This window comes from Alligator sinensis, unplaced genomic scaffold, assembly GCF_000455745.1.
Source record: "Alligator sinensis unplaced genomic scaffold, ASM45574v1 scaffold386_1, whole genome shotgun sequence".
NCBI classification, from domain to species: domain Eukaryota; kingdom Metazoa; phylum Chordata; order Crocodylia; family Alligatoridae; genus Alligator; species Alligator sinensis.
The window spans coordinates 1434562-1452995 of NW_005841996.1; the positions used below are offsets into that span (position 1 = coordinate 1434562).

Sequence of the window (18434 nt, forward strand, 5' to 3'; positions counted from 1 at the left end):
ACATTTTCAGAAAAATTGTTGTCAGGTACAACACAGAATATAAACTGTACAGTACCCACAGACCCCTGGCCCTGTCAGTGCCTCTCACTTCTGATCAACAGTCCCTTATCCCCACAGGCTCTGCCAGTGCCCCTCGCTCCCAACCTACAGCCCCCCCCATCCCCGCTGCTGCCCATCACTCCTGATCTGCATCCCCCTGGCACTGTCAGTGCCCTGCACTCCCCACCCAAGGTCCCTTGCCCCCCCAGGCTATGCTGGTACCCCTCAGTCCCAATCCACAGCCCCCTATCCCTGCTGTTTCCCCTCACCCCAAAATTTGGCCCACATAGAGCTTCCGGAGTTCAGCTTCTATGGGAGTTTCAGTGCTGCAGCTGAGGGTGACCTCGGCTGAGGGAGGGAGGTAGATGAGGGTGGGCAAGGTAGGGCACTTACCCCAGGTGGCCATAGCAGCAGCACATGTGGTGGGGAAGCCTGGTGGGGGCAGGTGGTGGCGCCAGCCTGAAGCTGTTGCTGGGTGTGGGGGAAATGTGGCCCCTTCCCCTCTCTGCTGCTGGGTCTTTCCTGCTTCAGCTGCCCAGAACCCGTGTCTGGGTTGCCCTGTGGCTCCTCTGATGTGCTAGCATTGCCCTGCTGAGCAGCCTAGAGGTGGCGGTAACAGCAGCAGAGAGGTGCCACAGGGCAGCCTGGGCACGGGCTCCAAAACACGTGTGTGATTAACAAATTTAAAAAAAATGAATGCATTAATTGGTTTTTGTTTTGTTAATCGTACACCTTAATGCAGATTCATTGACAGCCCTAATATGGGTGGGGGGGGATGTGTGTGTGTGTGTGTGTGTGTGTGTGTGTGTGTGCGCGTGCGCACATATGACTTTTCATCAGTCCCATGTAGTGCTGCTTTTCATATAGGTTCCCTATTAAAGTTCTTTTTACTATATATAGTTTTTCATATATAAAGCTTTTCATTTTATCATATAAATACATGGTGCCTAAATAGATGATGAAAAGCTAGATATAAATGTATATTTGATGAAAATCATGAGAGATAAATATACGAGGATTTGTGTGTGTGTGGGTGCTGACAGACGTGCAGCTCCCCCCAGTCTAACTTATGGCACTTCACAGAAAGCGCCATGAGTTAGAACAGCGCCCACCCCTTGACCCAACAGATGTTCACTGTTTGGTGGGAGGACTGAGCTCCGCTTTGGAGTTGATCCAGCTGAGGAGCTGCCTGCCTGCAGCCTCTCTCCCCTAGCCCTGTACCTCCTCCCCAAGCACTCCCCCAGTTCTGGTGCTGTCTACAGGAAGGGAGGGGAGATGGAGGGGGAGCATGCTGCAGGGGAGGAAGACAGGCCTTGGGGACAGAGGCTGGGGGCGCGCGGGTCACTAACTCATGCCGCTTTCTGTAAAGCGCCATAAATTAGAGCAGGGACCTGCATGTCTGTCAGCACCCGCTCCCACACACACCATCATCATCATCATCAATTTATCATATATGATTTTCATCAAATATAGCTAGGTAGCTGGCTAGATGGATAAGAAACTTAAATAGGGGTGTCACGGCGGGGTCCTACCGGAGGGCCGTGATCTCCTTAAGGCCCCCTCATCATGCCTAGTTGGCCCAAGGGCACCCTCTGTTTCTCGCCCTCCACGTCTTTGATGGTTTAAATTGGTTGGGAGGCTGCCTTACGCCCTCTGACATGTCTCTGTGTTTATTCGGACCCCGTGATTTCCTGGACTCCTTGTGGGTCTCACTGTATGATGGGTGCTTTAGGGGCACCCTAGCCTTAGGGGCTGTGCGTGGCTCCAACCACCCCTGATACCACGCCCCAAGCCTCGCAGATGGAATTGACTTTGGACTGTCACTCTCGCTCTACATACACTGCCGCCCCCCTCCTGGGCCTTCTCTGCACCGTCGCCCTCTCTCGGGGCCTTCTCTGGCACTGCTGCCCCCTTCTCTGGGGCCTTCTCAAGTGCTGCCCCCTTCTCTGGGGCTTGCCAGGCCCGCACTGGGCTTCTCAGTATAACAGCCCCCTCTCTGGGACTTGCCACGCCCACACTAGGGCTTCTCAATGAGGCACTCCCCTCTGTGGGCTTGCCACGCCCACACTAGGGCTTCTCAATGAGGCACTCCCCTCTGTGGGCTTGCCACGCCCACACTAGGGCTTCTCAATGAGGCACTCCCCTCTGTGGGCTTGCCACGCCCACACTAGGGCTTCTCAATGAGGCACTCCCCTCTGTGGGCTTGCCACGCCCACACTAGGGCTTCTCAATGAGGCACTCCCCTCTGTGGGCTCGCCACGCCCGCACTGGGCTTCTCAATGAGGCACCCCCCTCTCCGGGGCTCACCGTGCCCAACTTGGGCTTTCCAATAATATCACCCCCTTTCTGGGATTCGCCACGCCTGCACTGGGGCTTCTCAAAACACCCCTCTCTGGGGCTGGGGTCTAAGCACCCCGTAAGCTGCACCTTCCTGGGCGCCAGGGTCCTCACACTCTGCTGTGAGGCCCCTTTAAGGATACTGCACCCTCACTGGCACCGGGGTCCCCATGCTACTGTGGGTTCCCCCTGAGTACACTGCACCCTCACTGGCGCTGGGGCCCCCACACCACTGTGGGGTCCCTATGAGTATACTGCGTCCACTCTGGTGCTGGGGTCCTCACACTTATTTGTGAGGCCCCAATGAGGCCTCCTCCAACCCCTTATAGCCTCACCCAAACCACTGGTGTAATAAACAACAAAAAACCACAGAAACTAAAGCCTCCTGGCTATAACATAATGTAAAGCCGCCTGGCTAAACCACGTTGCACAAACGCCCTAGAGCTGCCATCTATAACTCTGCTCAAGCAGTACCTGCAGGTCTCGCTGCTTCTCATGTCCCTACTCCAGGAGCTTCTGCCTCGCTGGCAGGGAACTGCCAGCCTGGCCTCAGCCCTGGCCTTTATAAGAGCCAGCCTCTGCCTCCTACAGGCAGCTGACCGCTGGCAGGTGTGGGTCATTTGCTCCCTCCAGTTGCCCTGGCAACCCACAGGTGGGCTCCTATTCCCTGCTAGGGCTCCCTATGCACTGCCAGAGCTTTTCCTCTGGCAGTTTCTGCCCTCTAGGAGCAGGGCACCTGAGTGCTCTGCAACAAGGGGATATGTGTGAAAAGCAGCACTACATAAATGGGACTGATACCTCTAAGTAAAATATTTCTAAAGTACTTTTTGGCATGTGCTGATTCTGAGCACAGGACCAGTAATGATGATTGACAGAGCTCAGTTAATCAAGTTGTACTACCCTGCGTGATACCCCAAGAAGTGTTTGTTGTTCAGATGATGGTCTGATGTGGATTCCTGCATGCCCCCATACTTTCGCTTCTAAGGGTCAGCAGTTTTCTTAGAGTTACCAGTAGCAAATTTTCATACCCTTTGTCAGCTCAGCTGTCTGGTCTGTTTGTGATATGGCTAAAGCCTTTCTTCTATTCATTCCCCATCCTTTTTTTGTATCCAGTTTAGTGTCCAGAGTGAAAATCCAAAGGTATAGCTGGGAGGCTCCTATTTCCATATGTAGCCTTACACAGACTTATAGTCAAGTCACAATCTAGCCCTGTAGTACAGTGGTGTATTGCTATCTGTATTACAGGAGGTGGGTTTGGGACTCTTATGCTAGATGCTGTACAGAAAAGTAAATGAAACTTGTAGGACTATAATAATGCAACAGATGGATAAAATAGAGAAAACGGGATGCAGAGGGATGAAATAACTTAGGTAATGGTAAAACAAATGTAAAATAAATGGTTGCCTTATTTTGCCACTTTTTTATATGTTGGACACTAACATAGGTAAGTTGTCACCAAAGGTTGTCACCTTATTTGTTGTGATGGATGATTGTCATTGCTTTGTCTTTAAAATCTCTTTTTAGACATTGTTCTTCAATGTTTTGTCCCTTTCTCATGAGATTTGGCTTGGAATGTCCATCTTTAAGCATCAACATGAGATGAATTGTATACACAGTTCATAACCCATGTATCTTGTCAGGATCAGTAAAATCTCAGTGACAAAACAGAGTTCGAGCAGAAAAGCTTGGTTATTGTATTCCCATCCATTCCCCCTCAAGACCTGTTTTCCTACTACATAGAGAAACAGAAAACTTACTTTAGATATAAGTAATCTTATTTGTAAAGCCATTGTACTTATTGGACAGTATTATAGCTCCTGACTCTCAACCCTGTAGCAGAAAGAGAGGTGGAACTCCTAACTGTTAAAAGATGTACATTTTTTTTATTCTCAAGGGCAGTGCTTCAGTCAGAAATGTGATGGATGTAGATTTCTTATTTCTGATCACATCTGTCCATGGAGCTTAACCTCACTGCCTTTTGATTTTTCCATTCAGTAATTTTGTGAGCGTGGACAGCACCTTTTTCCTACTGTCTCTCTTTCCCACCTTCAAGGTACCACACTTTTGGAGGGAGAATGGGCCTTTGGTAACTTCTGGAATGCTGTTTCCAAGTGTTCCTTCTCTTTAGAGGGATTGCTTGTGATTTTCTTCAATCTGTTAATGTTCAAACCTACTTATAGAGTGGAGGGGAAAGAGGTGTAGAATTTTTTTAGGTTTTTTGTGGAGAATTAGATTATATCATGATTGACCATTAGTATTTCTAGAATAATACAGAGGCAGTTAAAGGGTGGAGGGAGAAGTCCAGCCATATATTTAGGAATTTCTGTAGTCCATGTAATTTTTTTAAAAAACATTTAACTAGATTATGTTGTGGGAGCTTGTGAGCAGTTGACATAGTCATTCAATTGAATTCTTTCTCTTGCTAGAGATTCTGAATTAGATTTTTTAATAGCAGGTAATTTGATAAATGGGCAGTAAGATGTAAAATATTCTTGGTTTTCAGTTATATTACTCAACAGTAATCTTGAATGAAACAACAGATAAAATTGCATAATGTAGCTTTCATGTTGCCATAGAAGCAAGAAAACAGGGCTAGGAACTGTCTTGCTAAAAATAGCTTATTTGGTAACCACATTTCTGCAGATTAATGGGATTGTAACGTCAGTACCAAATTTTGAAGAATTAATGTTGCTTTTTGATAAATATTTAGTTGATTAAAGCTAGGGTAAAGAATCCAATTAAGTGGTTATATTATTTAATACCTTCTATATAAAGAACATGATTTATGTAAACATTTATGTTGATTCTGTTGGAAAATGCCAATATAAATTTAACATGCTGAAAATTTGCAATTGAAACCAAAACAAGTACACCAGTATTTTTTTATATAGTTTATACATTTGCCAGTTTGAATGTTCATTAAAATACTACACACTAATTTCAGTTGAATGATTGCTAGCACCTTTTTACATGCGTACAAAAGTTTTGTGTATTACACAGTAACAAGACAAGCTGATTTTTGTGCTTGCCTTTGTGAATGTGTGGCTTGTTATATCACTTTCAATTTAACGAGTTGTTCAACACAGTCTACTTTTCATCTCACAAGAAGGTATTTTGTACTCAGAATTACAAAGTGAGGCTCAGATTGTAAAGAAAAATATCTAAGGTTAGGTACAGACATTTAAAAAGCCCAAGTGGTGTAGTTTAGATTGGTAGCAAACAGAACATGCAGTCGCTTTTTGGTTGGGGGAGCAAATCTTAGACTAGGTTCTGCCATTTTTAAACCAGTTTGTGTGTGCTGAATTTCTGTTCTGTTATAGGTGTAGACTCATTTTTGATCGCTTATATTGGTAAAAGTGTAAACACTTCAGCCAGGTACAGACGTTACATCTACAAACTAAGCCCAACTTTTGAAATGCTGCCAAGAATATATCATATTTGAACATATGCACTTCTGTACTATTTGGGATCCTTGAGTGTCAGCTTTATTGGGGGGAAAAAAGTGATGGTAGGGTAGGCATCACTTGCTTATGGCCAAACAACATATTCAAAATCCGATTAAGATGAACTGACAGACTTATATTTCTGCGAGCTCCTTGGTTCAGACACATCTGCAGATAAGGATTCACAGGGCTTTATTTGCAACTGTAACAGCTAAAAACATCCTGTAAAATAAAAACTTATATTCTCAAAGTGCCAACTGCACAAGTATGCCTGTTTTTTTCCCTCCTCCTCCCTGCCCTTGCAGGTCTCTGAAGTTCAGGTCCTACTTGTAGGTTTCTGAAGAATGGGGGTTGCATTAGCTTTTTCCTATCAAGAGTTAGGTTGAGAGAGGGTTGATGATTATACTCAGTGGCATATAGATTTGCATACTTTAGTCATGCTTTATGATTATTTAAAAAAAAATTCTGTCTTTTTTTCCAGTGGCAATTCTATCGTGATGACTGCTCTTTAAAACAGGGTTATCAAAATTATTCTTTAAGTAATGCCACTGACAAGAGCCTACTACCTGAGATTAGTTTAGTTTTAAAAGGAGAAATAAATAGAAAAAGAGGTTAAGAGATACTAAAACAAAAGCAGTCCTTTTTAGAAAATGGGAAAACTGCAAAATGTATTAGGTATCTAAACTTTGTGGCTTGCATGGGATTTTGGATATGTCTCATTTGCATAGACTATACAGCCCATAGTAAAGCTAGAAAGAATTTGAGGGTGACATTATGCACAAGCCGCAAAATGTTTTAAAGGCGATCTCATATTTTGGTTTATGTGCATAAATGGCACATACACAGCTGTGCAAGTTCAGTTTTTGGCACTTACACACTGTTTGGGATTCTCTTTCATTAGGGTGGGGGTGGGACCCTTCTGACTTTCAGCCCTCTATCCTAGAGGTTGGGGCCCTTGCCCAGGGAGCAGGAGGGGCAACCTCCATCTCCTTCCCAGCAGAGTACTCTAACCACCAGGCCATAGGCTTGGCATTTCCTAGGTGCTTCTCCAGGCTACCTCTTAAAAGGTGATCCACTGTATCTTGCATTTAATAATCATAGGATAAAATAGATGAACAGTACTGTGAAAGTTTCTGCCCCACTAGGAGCTATGGCCTAGGTTGGAACTAGGTCTCCCTTCCTTCCAAGATACTACATATCCCCTTTGTTTGTTTCTTTGTTTGTTTTTTCTTCCTCCTAAACACATCTATATCCTTTCCTTGGCTGGGGAATGTGCCAGCTGGAAAAGGAGGGCTGGAGAAGGGTCTACGTCAGGGGTAGGCAAAATGGTGGATCCAGCCAGCAGCTGGATTCCATTTCCCAGCAGCCCCTCCATGAAGACCCAGGGAGCAGCGGGGTCATGACAGCACAATGTCCATGGCATGTGGTTGGGCAGGTTGCTGCGCTGGGCCTGGGATCTTGCAGCGGTGACAGCGTGGGGCTGGAGCTGGGGCAGACTCGTGATCCACTCTTTGCTTAGGGTTGCCAACTCTGACTGAAGCTACTCTGGGAGATTTTTTCCAACATGACTTAATGTCATTAATAGGGGTGCACCAATAGAGATTTTGGGGGGGCTGATGCCAATGACCGAAGGAGTGTGGGGTGCAGATTGAGGCCCCCATGGTGAGGGAGGGAGTAGGGCTGGTGCAGGGGCAGGCGCTGCACATCATGGCTCGTCTGGGGGGTGCAGGAGGGGCAGCCTGTGCCCCTAGACACCCCAGGAGGGCATGGGCAGCATGTGCCCTTGGATCTGTGAACAGGGCAAGGGCAGGCTGCTGCTGTGGGCTGGGGTTGGGGCTGGAGGTGGCGCTGCGCTCTTCCCGGCGGAGGGGCTGGGATGGGGCTGTGCTCAGGGCGGGGGTGACAGTGCTGGGAGGGGGCTACAGGGTGGGCAGCAGCCACCCCAAAATTCACCATAGCCCTCCTCCCAGCACTGCTGTCGCCCGTCCCATGAGCAGCCCTGGCCCAGATCCCCTGCCGGGAAAAGATTCCCGGCCCCAGCCTGCAGCGGGAGCCTGCCATCACCCTGCGTACAGATCTGGGGCCACTTGCCCCCCATGCCCTCCCGGGGTGCACACAGCATTGGAAGCTACCCCCCACCCAGTGCCCTGCCCTGGCTGTGCAGCGCCTGTCCTTGCCCCAGACCCACTCCATCTCATCACGGGGACCTCGATTTGTGTGTACCCCCCCATGCCCCTTCCCTCACAACAGACTTACTAGCCAGACCTGACTGTACTCCTGGCCACTTGTATGTTGCACTGAGGCTGTGCACATGCACAGAGCATTTATTGACGACATCATCGGCCATATCAGCCAAAAAGCCGTTTGCCAGTACTGTCAGTTTTCCTTATATCAGTGCCAATCCGATATGGGACTGATGTATTGGTGCACTTCTAGTCATTAATTGTACTGTTCAACCCGTTCACAATATCAATTTCCCAGATTGCTTTCAGTAGTCACCGGGAGATCTTTGCTGACTTTAGTAGACTCTCGGCCAATTCAGGAGGGTTGGCAACCCTATCCCTGCATGCTCCTGCCTGCAGAACCTGTGCTCATTGCAGGGGCGTGTGGGCAGCGGATTGCAGCTCTGCCCTGGCCCCGGCCCCCATCAAGATCCTGGGGTCTGTCCAGTCCCACCCGCCCATCTTGCTTCCGGCTGTGTCCCCATCCTGGCCCCGCACCCTGCATGCATGGGTCCCACCCCAGTGGCGGGTGGGAGGTGGATGGTCCTGCCCAGGCAGCAGGGCTGGTGGCAGACAGAAGGAGCTGTTGCTGCAGGGGCTGCTGGGCAGTAATAGGCCAGTCTGGTCCACAGGCCAGACTTTGCCCACCCCTGATGTAGGTAATGCCTAGAATATGACCTTGTAGTTAGAGTTCTCTGCTGGGAAGCAGGAGATGGAGGTTTAAATGCTTCTGAGGGAGGCCTAAAACCTGCATCTCCTGTCTCCTGGGTAAGTTCCCTAACCACTAAGCTGTTGAGCTAAAAGGAGAGAAGATGCTTCTTTCCCACAACGTGATTTCTCTGTGCTTAAAATGTTGGGACTTGCATGGACATAAGGCCAGGTTTAGTGGGTTCCATATAAACACTTTTGTGACCTCTGTGACTTAAAAACAAAAGAGTAGAGATATTTACATGAGTGTTACTGGCCCCAGTCCTTAAAAGTATTTAAGTGTACTAATCTTTCAGTGAGTTGCATCTGGGGTTCAGGCACATGTTTATAACTTATTTTTAATGGGAAAGCTTTTCTAATTGAAATATCAGGTAAGATATGGCTAATCTTATTTATTTTTTTAAGTTTTTTGAATTCTCTTTTGAGCAGTTGTCCATATACAGTGTCAGTTTTGGGAATGCTCAGCTCCTGGCCTTGGGAAGCTTTTTACTTGACTTATTTATTTAAATGTTCCTATTGGTACCTGTAGAATGAAGCCCAGCTCCTTTTCTGGTATGCCTTCAGTGTTGAAGGGATAAAGGGCGCTGCACATTTCCCACTTCAGTTCCTCTTAACCACCAGGCAGGAAACAAGCATTTGGGTATTTTCTTATTCAAAGCCTGGCTACCCTTTGTTTGTTTTGCAGTTTTTATATTTATTTTCTTTTATTCCTCCAACCTTAACTTCAGAATTAAGGGCCCCCTTCTTTTGGAGGGTTGTGGGTTTGGCTTTCTTGTGTCCACTCTCCTTCCCAGTTTTGTTCCTGACATTATTTCTGTACCGTGCAGCACCGCTATCTTTGTTCCTCAACTTTGTTTGGGACCAGGGCCATCCAGGTTACATATTGACAAATTTGTATTTTAGCCTTTTAAAAGGGGAAGGGAAGCTGCTGTTCAGGAGCTTGCATGAGCTGTTATGATCCAGGTCCAGAATCTGAGTGCACAACCTTCATAATTCTGTTGGAGACAAGTGAGTTAAATTCCCCTGTCTCTGATTCTGAAAGCAGCAGGGTTGAAGTTGCAACAGTTTTGAGGGGTGTAGGTTGTAGCCATGTTGGTCTAAGGACATAGGCAGACAAGGTTCCTTGGGTGAATTTGATATCTTTTATTAGACCAACCCAAATAGTTGGAGAATAGTTACTAAGCAAACTTTCAGGTTCAAAAACCCTTTGTCAGGCTAAGCAAGTTTCAGCAGTTGGTGTGTGCTCTTCCTGGATGGAATGAAAAGTAAAGAAGCCAGGGCCTGGGCTGGGGAGTCAGTTGCCAGGCAGATTATAATGTGTCAAAAATCCAATGTCTATGTTTAGTCCCTGATCTCTAGTATCCAGCAGGTTGATGAAATGGAGTTCATAGGTTCGTCTCTGGGAAGTGTTGTGTAAGTTTCCCTTGAGGATCAGGACTGAGAGATTGGAGAGAGAGAGAGTGGCCCTCCTGTGAGAAATGTGCCCCCACCGGTAATTGGGTGTTTCTGTCTTTGATAGATTTCTGGTGTGCGTTCATTCTGGTGCGTAGTTGTTGTTTGGTCTCTCCTACATATTTTCCATCAGGGCATTTGGTGCATTGGATGAGGTATATTACATTTCTGGAGGTGCAGCTGTAAGATCCTGGGATGGTGATGGCTCTGTTGTGGGGTGTAGTAATAGTGGGAGTGGTGGAGATGTGTTGGCAGGTTTTGCATTTCTTCTCCTGGCACAGTCTGGATCCTTTTGGTGTGTTCTGGGCTTGAGGAAGTTTGCTTCTGGTGATGAGGTTGGCGAGGTTCGGTGCTTGTTTGAAGGCTAGGATGGGTGGCTCTGGGAAGATCTTTTTAATACACTTGAATTGGTATAGATTCAGGCAGATATAATGGTTGCATCATAACAGCTTGTTTCAGTATCTTTTGATATTAATACAGTTCTTGCATCTTCTATACTTAAAGCTGAGTCGGAAAATAGCCTTTTGAGGGAGCGAAGTTATTTAATTCAAAAGCAGCCAAGTCTCCATTCTTTTAAAGATTCAGACATCACCCTTTTGTCACTAAGTTTTTACCTGGCTGCACCTAAACTTAAACCTTAATGGTGAATAGCATTTGCTGCCCTATACTTTCCCTATTTCTCATGCTTGTTCTGTCCTAGGGAATATTCTAGGAGGAAGCAGAATTTTCAAAGTTGTAAGCACTCTCCTGTCTTCTAGTTTTTGGAGGAGAGAGGGGAAAAAGAAGACCTAGCGAATTATAGATCAGTCATACTTAGGAAGTCACTGGAGAAAATTTATAAAAAATATGTTTTTAATATCTGGAGGAGGAAAAGCTGATCACTTGCATCCAGCATGGAATTTTTAAGAACAAATCATGCTAAACCATTCCGATCTTTGACAAAGTAACTAGTTGAGTGGATGAAGGGATATCTATGGACATATAGTGTACTTGTACTTTTAGTAAGGTTTTTGATAAAATCCCATGGGACATTCTCAAGAGCAGATGTGAGAAATGTGGTCTAGATAGATAATTGGCTCAATAACTTCAAGAGAAGGATAGTTATAAACAGATCAATGTCAGAATGGCAGGAGGTTTCAGGACATGTTAGTTAATTATTTAGATGGCAGAATAGAGAGCTTCCCAATCAACTTTGAAAATGACACAAAACTGGGAAGGATCATAAACACTTAGGAGGATAGGAATAGAGCTTGATATTAGAGAGCTTGATTAGAGACTACAGAATTAAGTTCAGTGCAGACTAGAATATTATTCTAGTTCTGGCCTCCAGTTTTTTTAAGGGTGTGGAGAAACTGGAGAGGGTCCAGAGTAGGAGACAAAAATTATAAAAGGATTTCAAGACAAACAGTATAAGGAAAGGTCAAGGGTGGGGTGGGGGGGCACATTTAGCTTGGAGAAAAAATAGTTAAAAGGAGACATGATAGCAGTTTTCAAATATTTGAAAAATTGTCATGCAAAAGACGGGGAGCAACATTTTTTCCCTTGACACAGAGGGCAGGACATGAAACATTGGCTTTAAGTTGTAGCACAGCAGACCAGGAAAAACCTTCCATATATTCTAACAGTAAGACAGTAGAATAGCCTGTCCTGTAGGTTTTCAAGAAGCTGGATAACCATCTGTTAGGGATAATTTAGGACAGTTATGTTCAACCTTCAGCTCACAGGCCAGATCTGGCTTATGGGGATCCTTGCAGTCCAGAAACTTGACAGTGGGGGAGTGATGGCAATTAACACTGCCACCATCCCTCTCAACCCTCCCATCTCTCCAGCTGTATTTCCAAGCCCTGTGTCCAGATGACTTGGTCCCATGCATTGGATTGGGCTGGCGTGTAAGGCCAGGGCACAATACAGAGCATAGGTTTGAGGTCCATGGAATGAATCTGCACCACTTATCTAACCTACAGCCCAGAAAGGTTGGGCACAACTGGTTTAGGAAAAAAAATTCTGCATTTGTGCTGGGGGTTGACTAGGTGATGCATGAGGGTCATTATCTCTTTGGATAAGGAAATTTGGTTTGTGCAGCACCTAGTACATTGGAAACCCAGCTCTGACTAGGGCCCTGGCTAGTGCCACTATCATAATACATATATAACAGAAATAACAACAGAAAATTTCTTCACAAATGGTTTGAGTTCCCTTTTAAATACTGCTGCAATTATTGATTAATAGAGGAATATGATTGAAAAATTAGGAAATGTGTTAGACTGCAGATAAATATTCCCACTCAGTAGTGTGCCTTGTATACTAATCCCGAAATGTACCATGAAGATTGTAACTTTTTCTACTCTCTTTCCTTTCAGGTATGGACATGGCTATGAGATTTTTTGTGTTGCATGCAACAATTCAAAGACTGTAATTGCTTCAGCATGTAAAGTAAGAAGAGAGATTCTAATATTGCCCTGTAAAAGGAGTTTATGCCTTATCAGATTGACAGGGATTGTAATTTAGACTCAAGGACAGGATTGGGAATCAGGATTTAGGGTTTGGCAATTAAGGATTCAGGTCTTAAACCAGGGTTCTGCTACTGAAATTAATGTGTGAATTTGGGCAGGTTAGACTGCCACAGTTTGCCCATCTCTAGAACAAATACACTTCCTTACAGACATGGGAATGCACAAAGATTGTATTAATAAATGATATATGATGTATTTAGTGTTGAGCAAGTTCAGAAGTAAAGATAATGTTATATTTCATACATATAGTGCTGTCAGCTTCTTCCAAGGGCTAGTAGAAAGTTTATGTGGACAAATATTTACAGTACTATCACAACATGTTATTGAAAATAGAACATGAAGCTCCCTAAGGCAAATTGGGTAACTCAGTTGCAAGCCTAAAAAAATGCTATTATTTTACAGCTAGTCATTTGTTTTTCTTTGTGCTGTATTTTATTCTCAATGATTTTTGTTCATGTCTTTACAGGCTTCTAAAAAAGAACATGCAGCAATTATTTTGTGGAGCACCACTTCTTGGAAACAGCTGCAAAGTTTATCTTTTCACAATCTGACTGTTACCCAGTTAGCATTTTCTCCTGATGATAAATTCTTATTAGCAGTTTCTCGAGATAGGAATTGGTCACTGTGGAAAAACCAAGATAAACCATCCCATTTGGGTAAGCTATATTGAATGAGTGTGTTCATTTAAAGAGATGTCAACATATTAAACTAGCATAACTAATTAAAAAAAATAAGAATAAATTAGCAAAGTGAATTTAGATATCTCATGCTATCTTGTTTAAAATTTATTTTTTATGGAATAATAGGAAATGTTATGTTTTGTTTACTTGTTTCTTTTTAAGTGCTGAATTCATTGTCCAGAGCAGTCATGAAGCAAATTGAAATGTTGAAAGCCAGCCATAAATTAATAAAACATCAGTGAAGTAAACTACATATTAAATTCTGTCTGGTCAGAACTATATAAAAAGTAATGTTAACAGAAACTTTATCAAAATCTTTGCTGCTTGTGCTCTGGTCTCTTTATTTCTGCTCCGACTAGCGTTCACCCACTGTCTGGCTCAGAGCTGTCAGCTAGCTGGGCTTGACAGTATTTGCCTGTTCTCACCTCTCTGGTGCTTTCTTGGTGCAATGAAAAGGTAGTTTAACTTCACTGAACATGGTGAAGATGCATGCTTATGCAGAAGCTGATTGAATGGTTATACTAGTTTCTTAATGGGACCTAAGTGCCATGTAACTAGTGTGTAGTGAGACATGGCTGAGTGATCAAACAAGAGGGTAGAGATACTAAAAATCTCCATCCTGAAACATTTTGAATTGCAGGGTAGTTTTAAAAACATAGAAAGTATTTTAAAAGCATTGCAGCTTGATTGGTTGGATGACATATAGTGGCTTTTTCTACCTATACCTCGTGCAAAGCAGATTGGATATCATGCTTATATTGATAAATTTCAAGTAAATTCACAGGAAGCAATAAGGGATACAGGTTGCAGCTGTATTGGTCTACAGGCAGAAGGAATCAGAATTCTGGGTAGAGGTGATATCTTTTATTAGACCAACTAGATATTTACAAAAAAATTCCTTATTTGCAAGCTTTTGGGCGCACACATCCTTCAGGCATAGGAGAATGAAAAGATTGTAAAATTTCTCTGAAGTGGAAGTGAAAATTCATATTTCACAGGAGAGTTGAAGGGGTTGTACTTCAGGGGACAGTAATGAGCTCTGGTACTCAAACTAAAGCATTATCAGGTTAAAAGTCACATGGTTTGTGGGTTTTCAGTGTCTAGTAGTTCATAGGGTGCCATTCCAGATGTAGATTGTGGTTGATGGAAAGCTGATGTTCATGTAGGAGTATTCTAGAGAAAGTTTGATCAAGGGTGGGGGATAGTTGTTACACCTGTGATGGACGTCAATAAGTGAGTCCAGAAGTTTAGTCCAGATGATGAAAATATCACAGACAAAATGCAAGTTTGGTGCAGTTTTCCAGAAATACCTCCTCTAGGGGGCTTATGAACTGGTTGGCCTATTGAAGGGCCATCTTAGTGCCCATGGTTTAGAGGAAGTGTCAGTTGTTGAAAGTGAAGTTGTTGTGGGTGAGAAAGAAGTGGATGATTTGTGTAGCTTTGCAAATCTCAGTGTACTCCATAGTTTTTGTAGGTATTTCAGGCAAGCAGCTGTACCTTCATGGTGTGGGATGTTATTGGCTTATGCATGTACTTGTGATAAAATGAAAGTTACATTGGTAATGGTTTTCAAAGTCAGTATAATATACTTTTTAAACTAATGTAAAAAATAAATTAAATGTCAGAATTAGAATTTGAAAGGGTGTTTTGATCCTTGTCGACACTGATATGTGCATTTTGATTGAGAATGCTTACAAACAATCGTTTCACTCTGTTCTGGCGTTACATTTATCAGTAATTTTATGCTATTATAGTATCTGATTAGTCATATTTTTATCAGTTACTGTGACGATATAGGAGATGTGAAAGGAATATATTTTGTATGTAAAAGGTGCTTTGTGTCCCATCTTCCACAAAAGTTCCTGGCTATTGAGGATGGGATTATGGACTATTTGACTATATTCCTGTAGTTCCTGTAATTGACTATATTCCTGTAGTTCCTCTAGTTCTTAGTCCCCCCCCTCAGTCCTGATTTCAAAACAAAATAAGAAGGGTTAGTTTTCTTACAAAAAGTAATTAAGCAAGGATTTTTCTTCTGTTTACATGTTTTATTCCAGAACCAGTTTTCAGTCTGTTTGCATACACAGATAAAAACACAGCTGTGCATAGTCGAATTATTTGGTCTTGTGATTGGACCCCAGATAGCAAGTATTTTATTACTGGAAGCCGAGACAAAAAGGTAACTAATACAAAAATAACTAAAAGAAAGACAGTATAAACATGTAAATGAGACTTGGTTTTAAATAAATGTATTTGGTTTTAGCAGATGTTTTATTCTTTCAATTTCTAAACATATGCATACGGTTTAGCATACGCATTAATATTACCATCGAAGACAGAGGAGGGTACTTGAGTTTGCAATTTTCAACATGTATAATGTTATAGTCTAGGTATAGGGGCATAATTCTTAATTAATTCGTGATTGTCTATTGTCAACTTAAAAAAATGAAAATCCTGGCTCCCTGGTGTAGCTAGGAATCCTCACTGTTTTGCAGCCCACCAGGGGGTGGAAGGCACCAGCTGGTGTGATGTCACAAAGGGCAGCCAGCAGCCAAAATGGCAGCTGCCCCCTTGTCCCTCCTCCCCTCCTCTCCCATGGCCTATCTGCCAATCAATAGCAAGGGACCAAGGCCGTATGAAGGGCAGCTAGCAGCCAAGATGGTGGCCACCCGCTTGTCCCTCCTCCCCACCCCGGCTTCTCTCCACCAGTCAGTGGCAAGGGGTAGGAGTGAGAGGACATGCAAAATCAGCTTTTCATGCCATGACCAAGTTGCAAATTGTCCTTTTTCTGGCCATGAATTAAGTAGGTCCCTACCTATGAATATTAAGAAAACATGTTAATCTTTTTTACTCTGACATATGGAGTTCATGCTGTATGTAATTTTCCGTACGTGCCCTGTATGTAAGTTTCTGTAACCTGTTTCACTTCTCACTCTTATAAATGGACCTACATTTAGCAACTATTACTGTATTTATTTGAATCTAAAATGAGGTCTTCCCTCCCTCATTTAACTTGGGGGAAACCCCTCATCTTAGATTTGAGTATGGGAGGGGGGCAACTGCTGCAGTTCTGGCTCCAGCCCCGACCTGAGTCACAGCCGCAGCTGCTGCCTGCTCCACTGTTGCTTCTGCTCCTCCTGCTCTGCTTTGGCAGGCTCTGCTCCTGCTCCGGCTAGGACATGGAGCACAGCCCTAGCCTGACCCAGTAGTGGTGGCAGCAGCATCTGTAGCTGCAGCTGCAGCTCCAGCCAAGACCCAGAGCTGGGGCCAGAGCTGCCATGATTGGCTTGCTGCTACCAGGCCAGGTAGTGAGGTCAGACTGCTGCAGGGGGTGGGATGGAGGGCACGCACAGGGGCACGCACAGGGTGGGTTTGGCACGCACAGGGTGGGTTTGGCATAGGTCTGGGGGAGTAGTGGGGGAGCAGGTGGCAGCATGTAAGGGACAGAGGTTAAGATGCTTGATCCCGACTGCCTGCTTTCCTCACTGCGGTATTAGAGGTTTGAATTTTAAGATAAAATCTCCAATAATTGGATTCTATATGTGGAAAATTGTAATGATTTTGTAAATTTTCCATTTATAGAATCTAATAATTGGAGTTATCTTAAATTTAGGCTCACCTTGGATTCAGAAAAATACAGTATCAGTGTCTTTAATAATGCCATTCTAAACTGTTTTTAAGAGACTTGAAATCATGTGAAAGGAACTGTCAAATATCGGGTGGCGGGGAGAGGGGGTGGCATATGAGGGCAAGAGGAGACTTGGTCAGAATACCTCCACAGTATAATGCAGAAGTATTGTTTCTCTTGATGTTCTTCTAAGTACAGGTACACAAAACCTTTTACAGGGAATGATTCCAGAACTGTTTCTTTTATTTCAAATAGGTCGTGATCTGGGGTGAGTGCGATGCAACCAGAACTACTGAAGGGAGGGCATTAGATAAGATCAAGCCATGTTCTACAGTAATGGATGCTGGAGATTCAGTCACTGCAGTCAGCATCAGCCAAGTACTTGCTCCTGACAAAAGGTGATGTTCAGCCTTTGTGTTCTAGAATGGGTGGGCAACCTTTTCTTGCTGCCAGCCAGAATGACCCACCCTGGGCCAGAGATTGGGGAGCAGGGAGGTTCTAGGATACCACCAACACTTGTGCCCATAGCTCCTTGTCTGCAGGCTGGATCCAACCTGTAGGTGATAAGTTGCTGATGTCTGCTCCTGAAATTCGCTTTTGTTGAAGATGATACTTATTTCCCACTTTAACCAATTCTCTGTGTAGCTTAAATATTGGCTTTTAAAACTTGTGAAATGTGTAAAAGATATACAATACTCTGGCCTTATGCCTCTTCTAACCTACGTGTTTTTCTTTCTTTTAATGGGATATTTTGTTTTAACTCGTGTTTTCTTGAATTGCTCTTTTTCAATAGCTACATTATTGCAATAGGGTTAGAGTGTGGGAAGATTAATGTATACACATGGAAGCAGTGTGAGGAGAAATCAACATTAAATGACTGGACCAAATGTCTTGAGACTGACAACAGGTATGCATTCTGGGTGGGCAAAAGGGTTCATGAGTTACCTAGACATACCCTATCAACAGTAAAGAATAATTTCCTTAAGATTTGGATCAAAGCCTCACAATCCTCTAAGATGCTTAAACAGGATTTAATTAAAATTTAGGCATCATAAGGAATATCTAATCAACCCCTTCAGTAGCCACAAAACTCATTAGGCATCTAGATTAATTGAATCCTTCACTTTGTCCTGAAAAGATTCCTAAGCGCTTATTCTTGGGTTACTGAGTATACCCAATATGTGATCAGCTGCCTAGGAGCAATCCAAGTCAGTGCTTGGAGCCACCTAAATCCCACCTGTTTACCTCATTTCTTTATGCAAGGACAGACCATGCCTACAGCTGATCCATGCTGAGAATGTGTGCAGCTCAATATGTAGTGATGATGTCTTTCTTTTGCCCAGTAGCCTAGTTACTGGTCAAGTGCTGTTGCTGCTAAGTGGAAGATCTGGATTCCGAGTCCTTCTTTCCCT

General features: G+C 43.9%; 1 protein-coding gene across 1 annotated transcript in view; it reads left to right on the top strand.

The window, feature by feature from the left end:
* Window positions 1-18434, top strand: part of ELP2 (elongator acetyltransferase complex subunit 2) — a 127156-nt gene that overhangs the window by 105522 nt on the left and 3200 nt on the right. The window contains exons 17-21 of the mRNA XM_006021510.3: window positions 12562-12634; window positions 13181-13370; window positions 15452-15573; window positions 17278-17420; window positions 17816-17929. Coding sequence (XP_006021572.1) covers window positions 12562-12634; window positions 13181-13370; window positions 15452-15573; window positions 17278-17420; window positions 17816-17929 — 642 coding nt within the window. The remainder of the gene's footprint in view (window positions 1-12561; window positions 12635-13180; window positions 13371-15451; window positions 15574-17277; window positions 17421-17815; window positions 17930-18434) is intronic.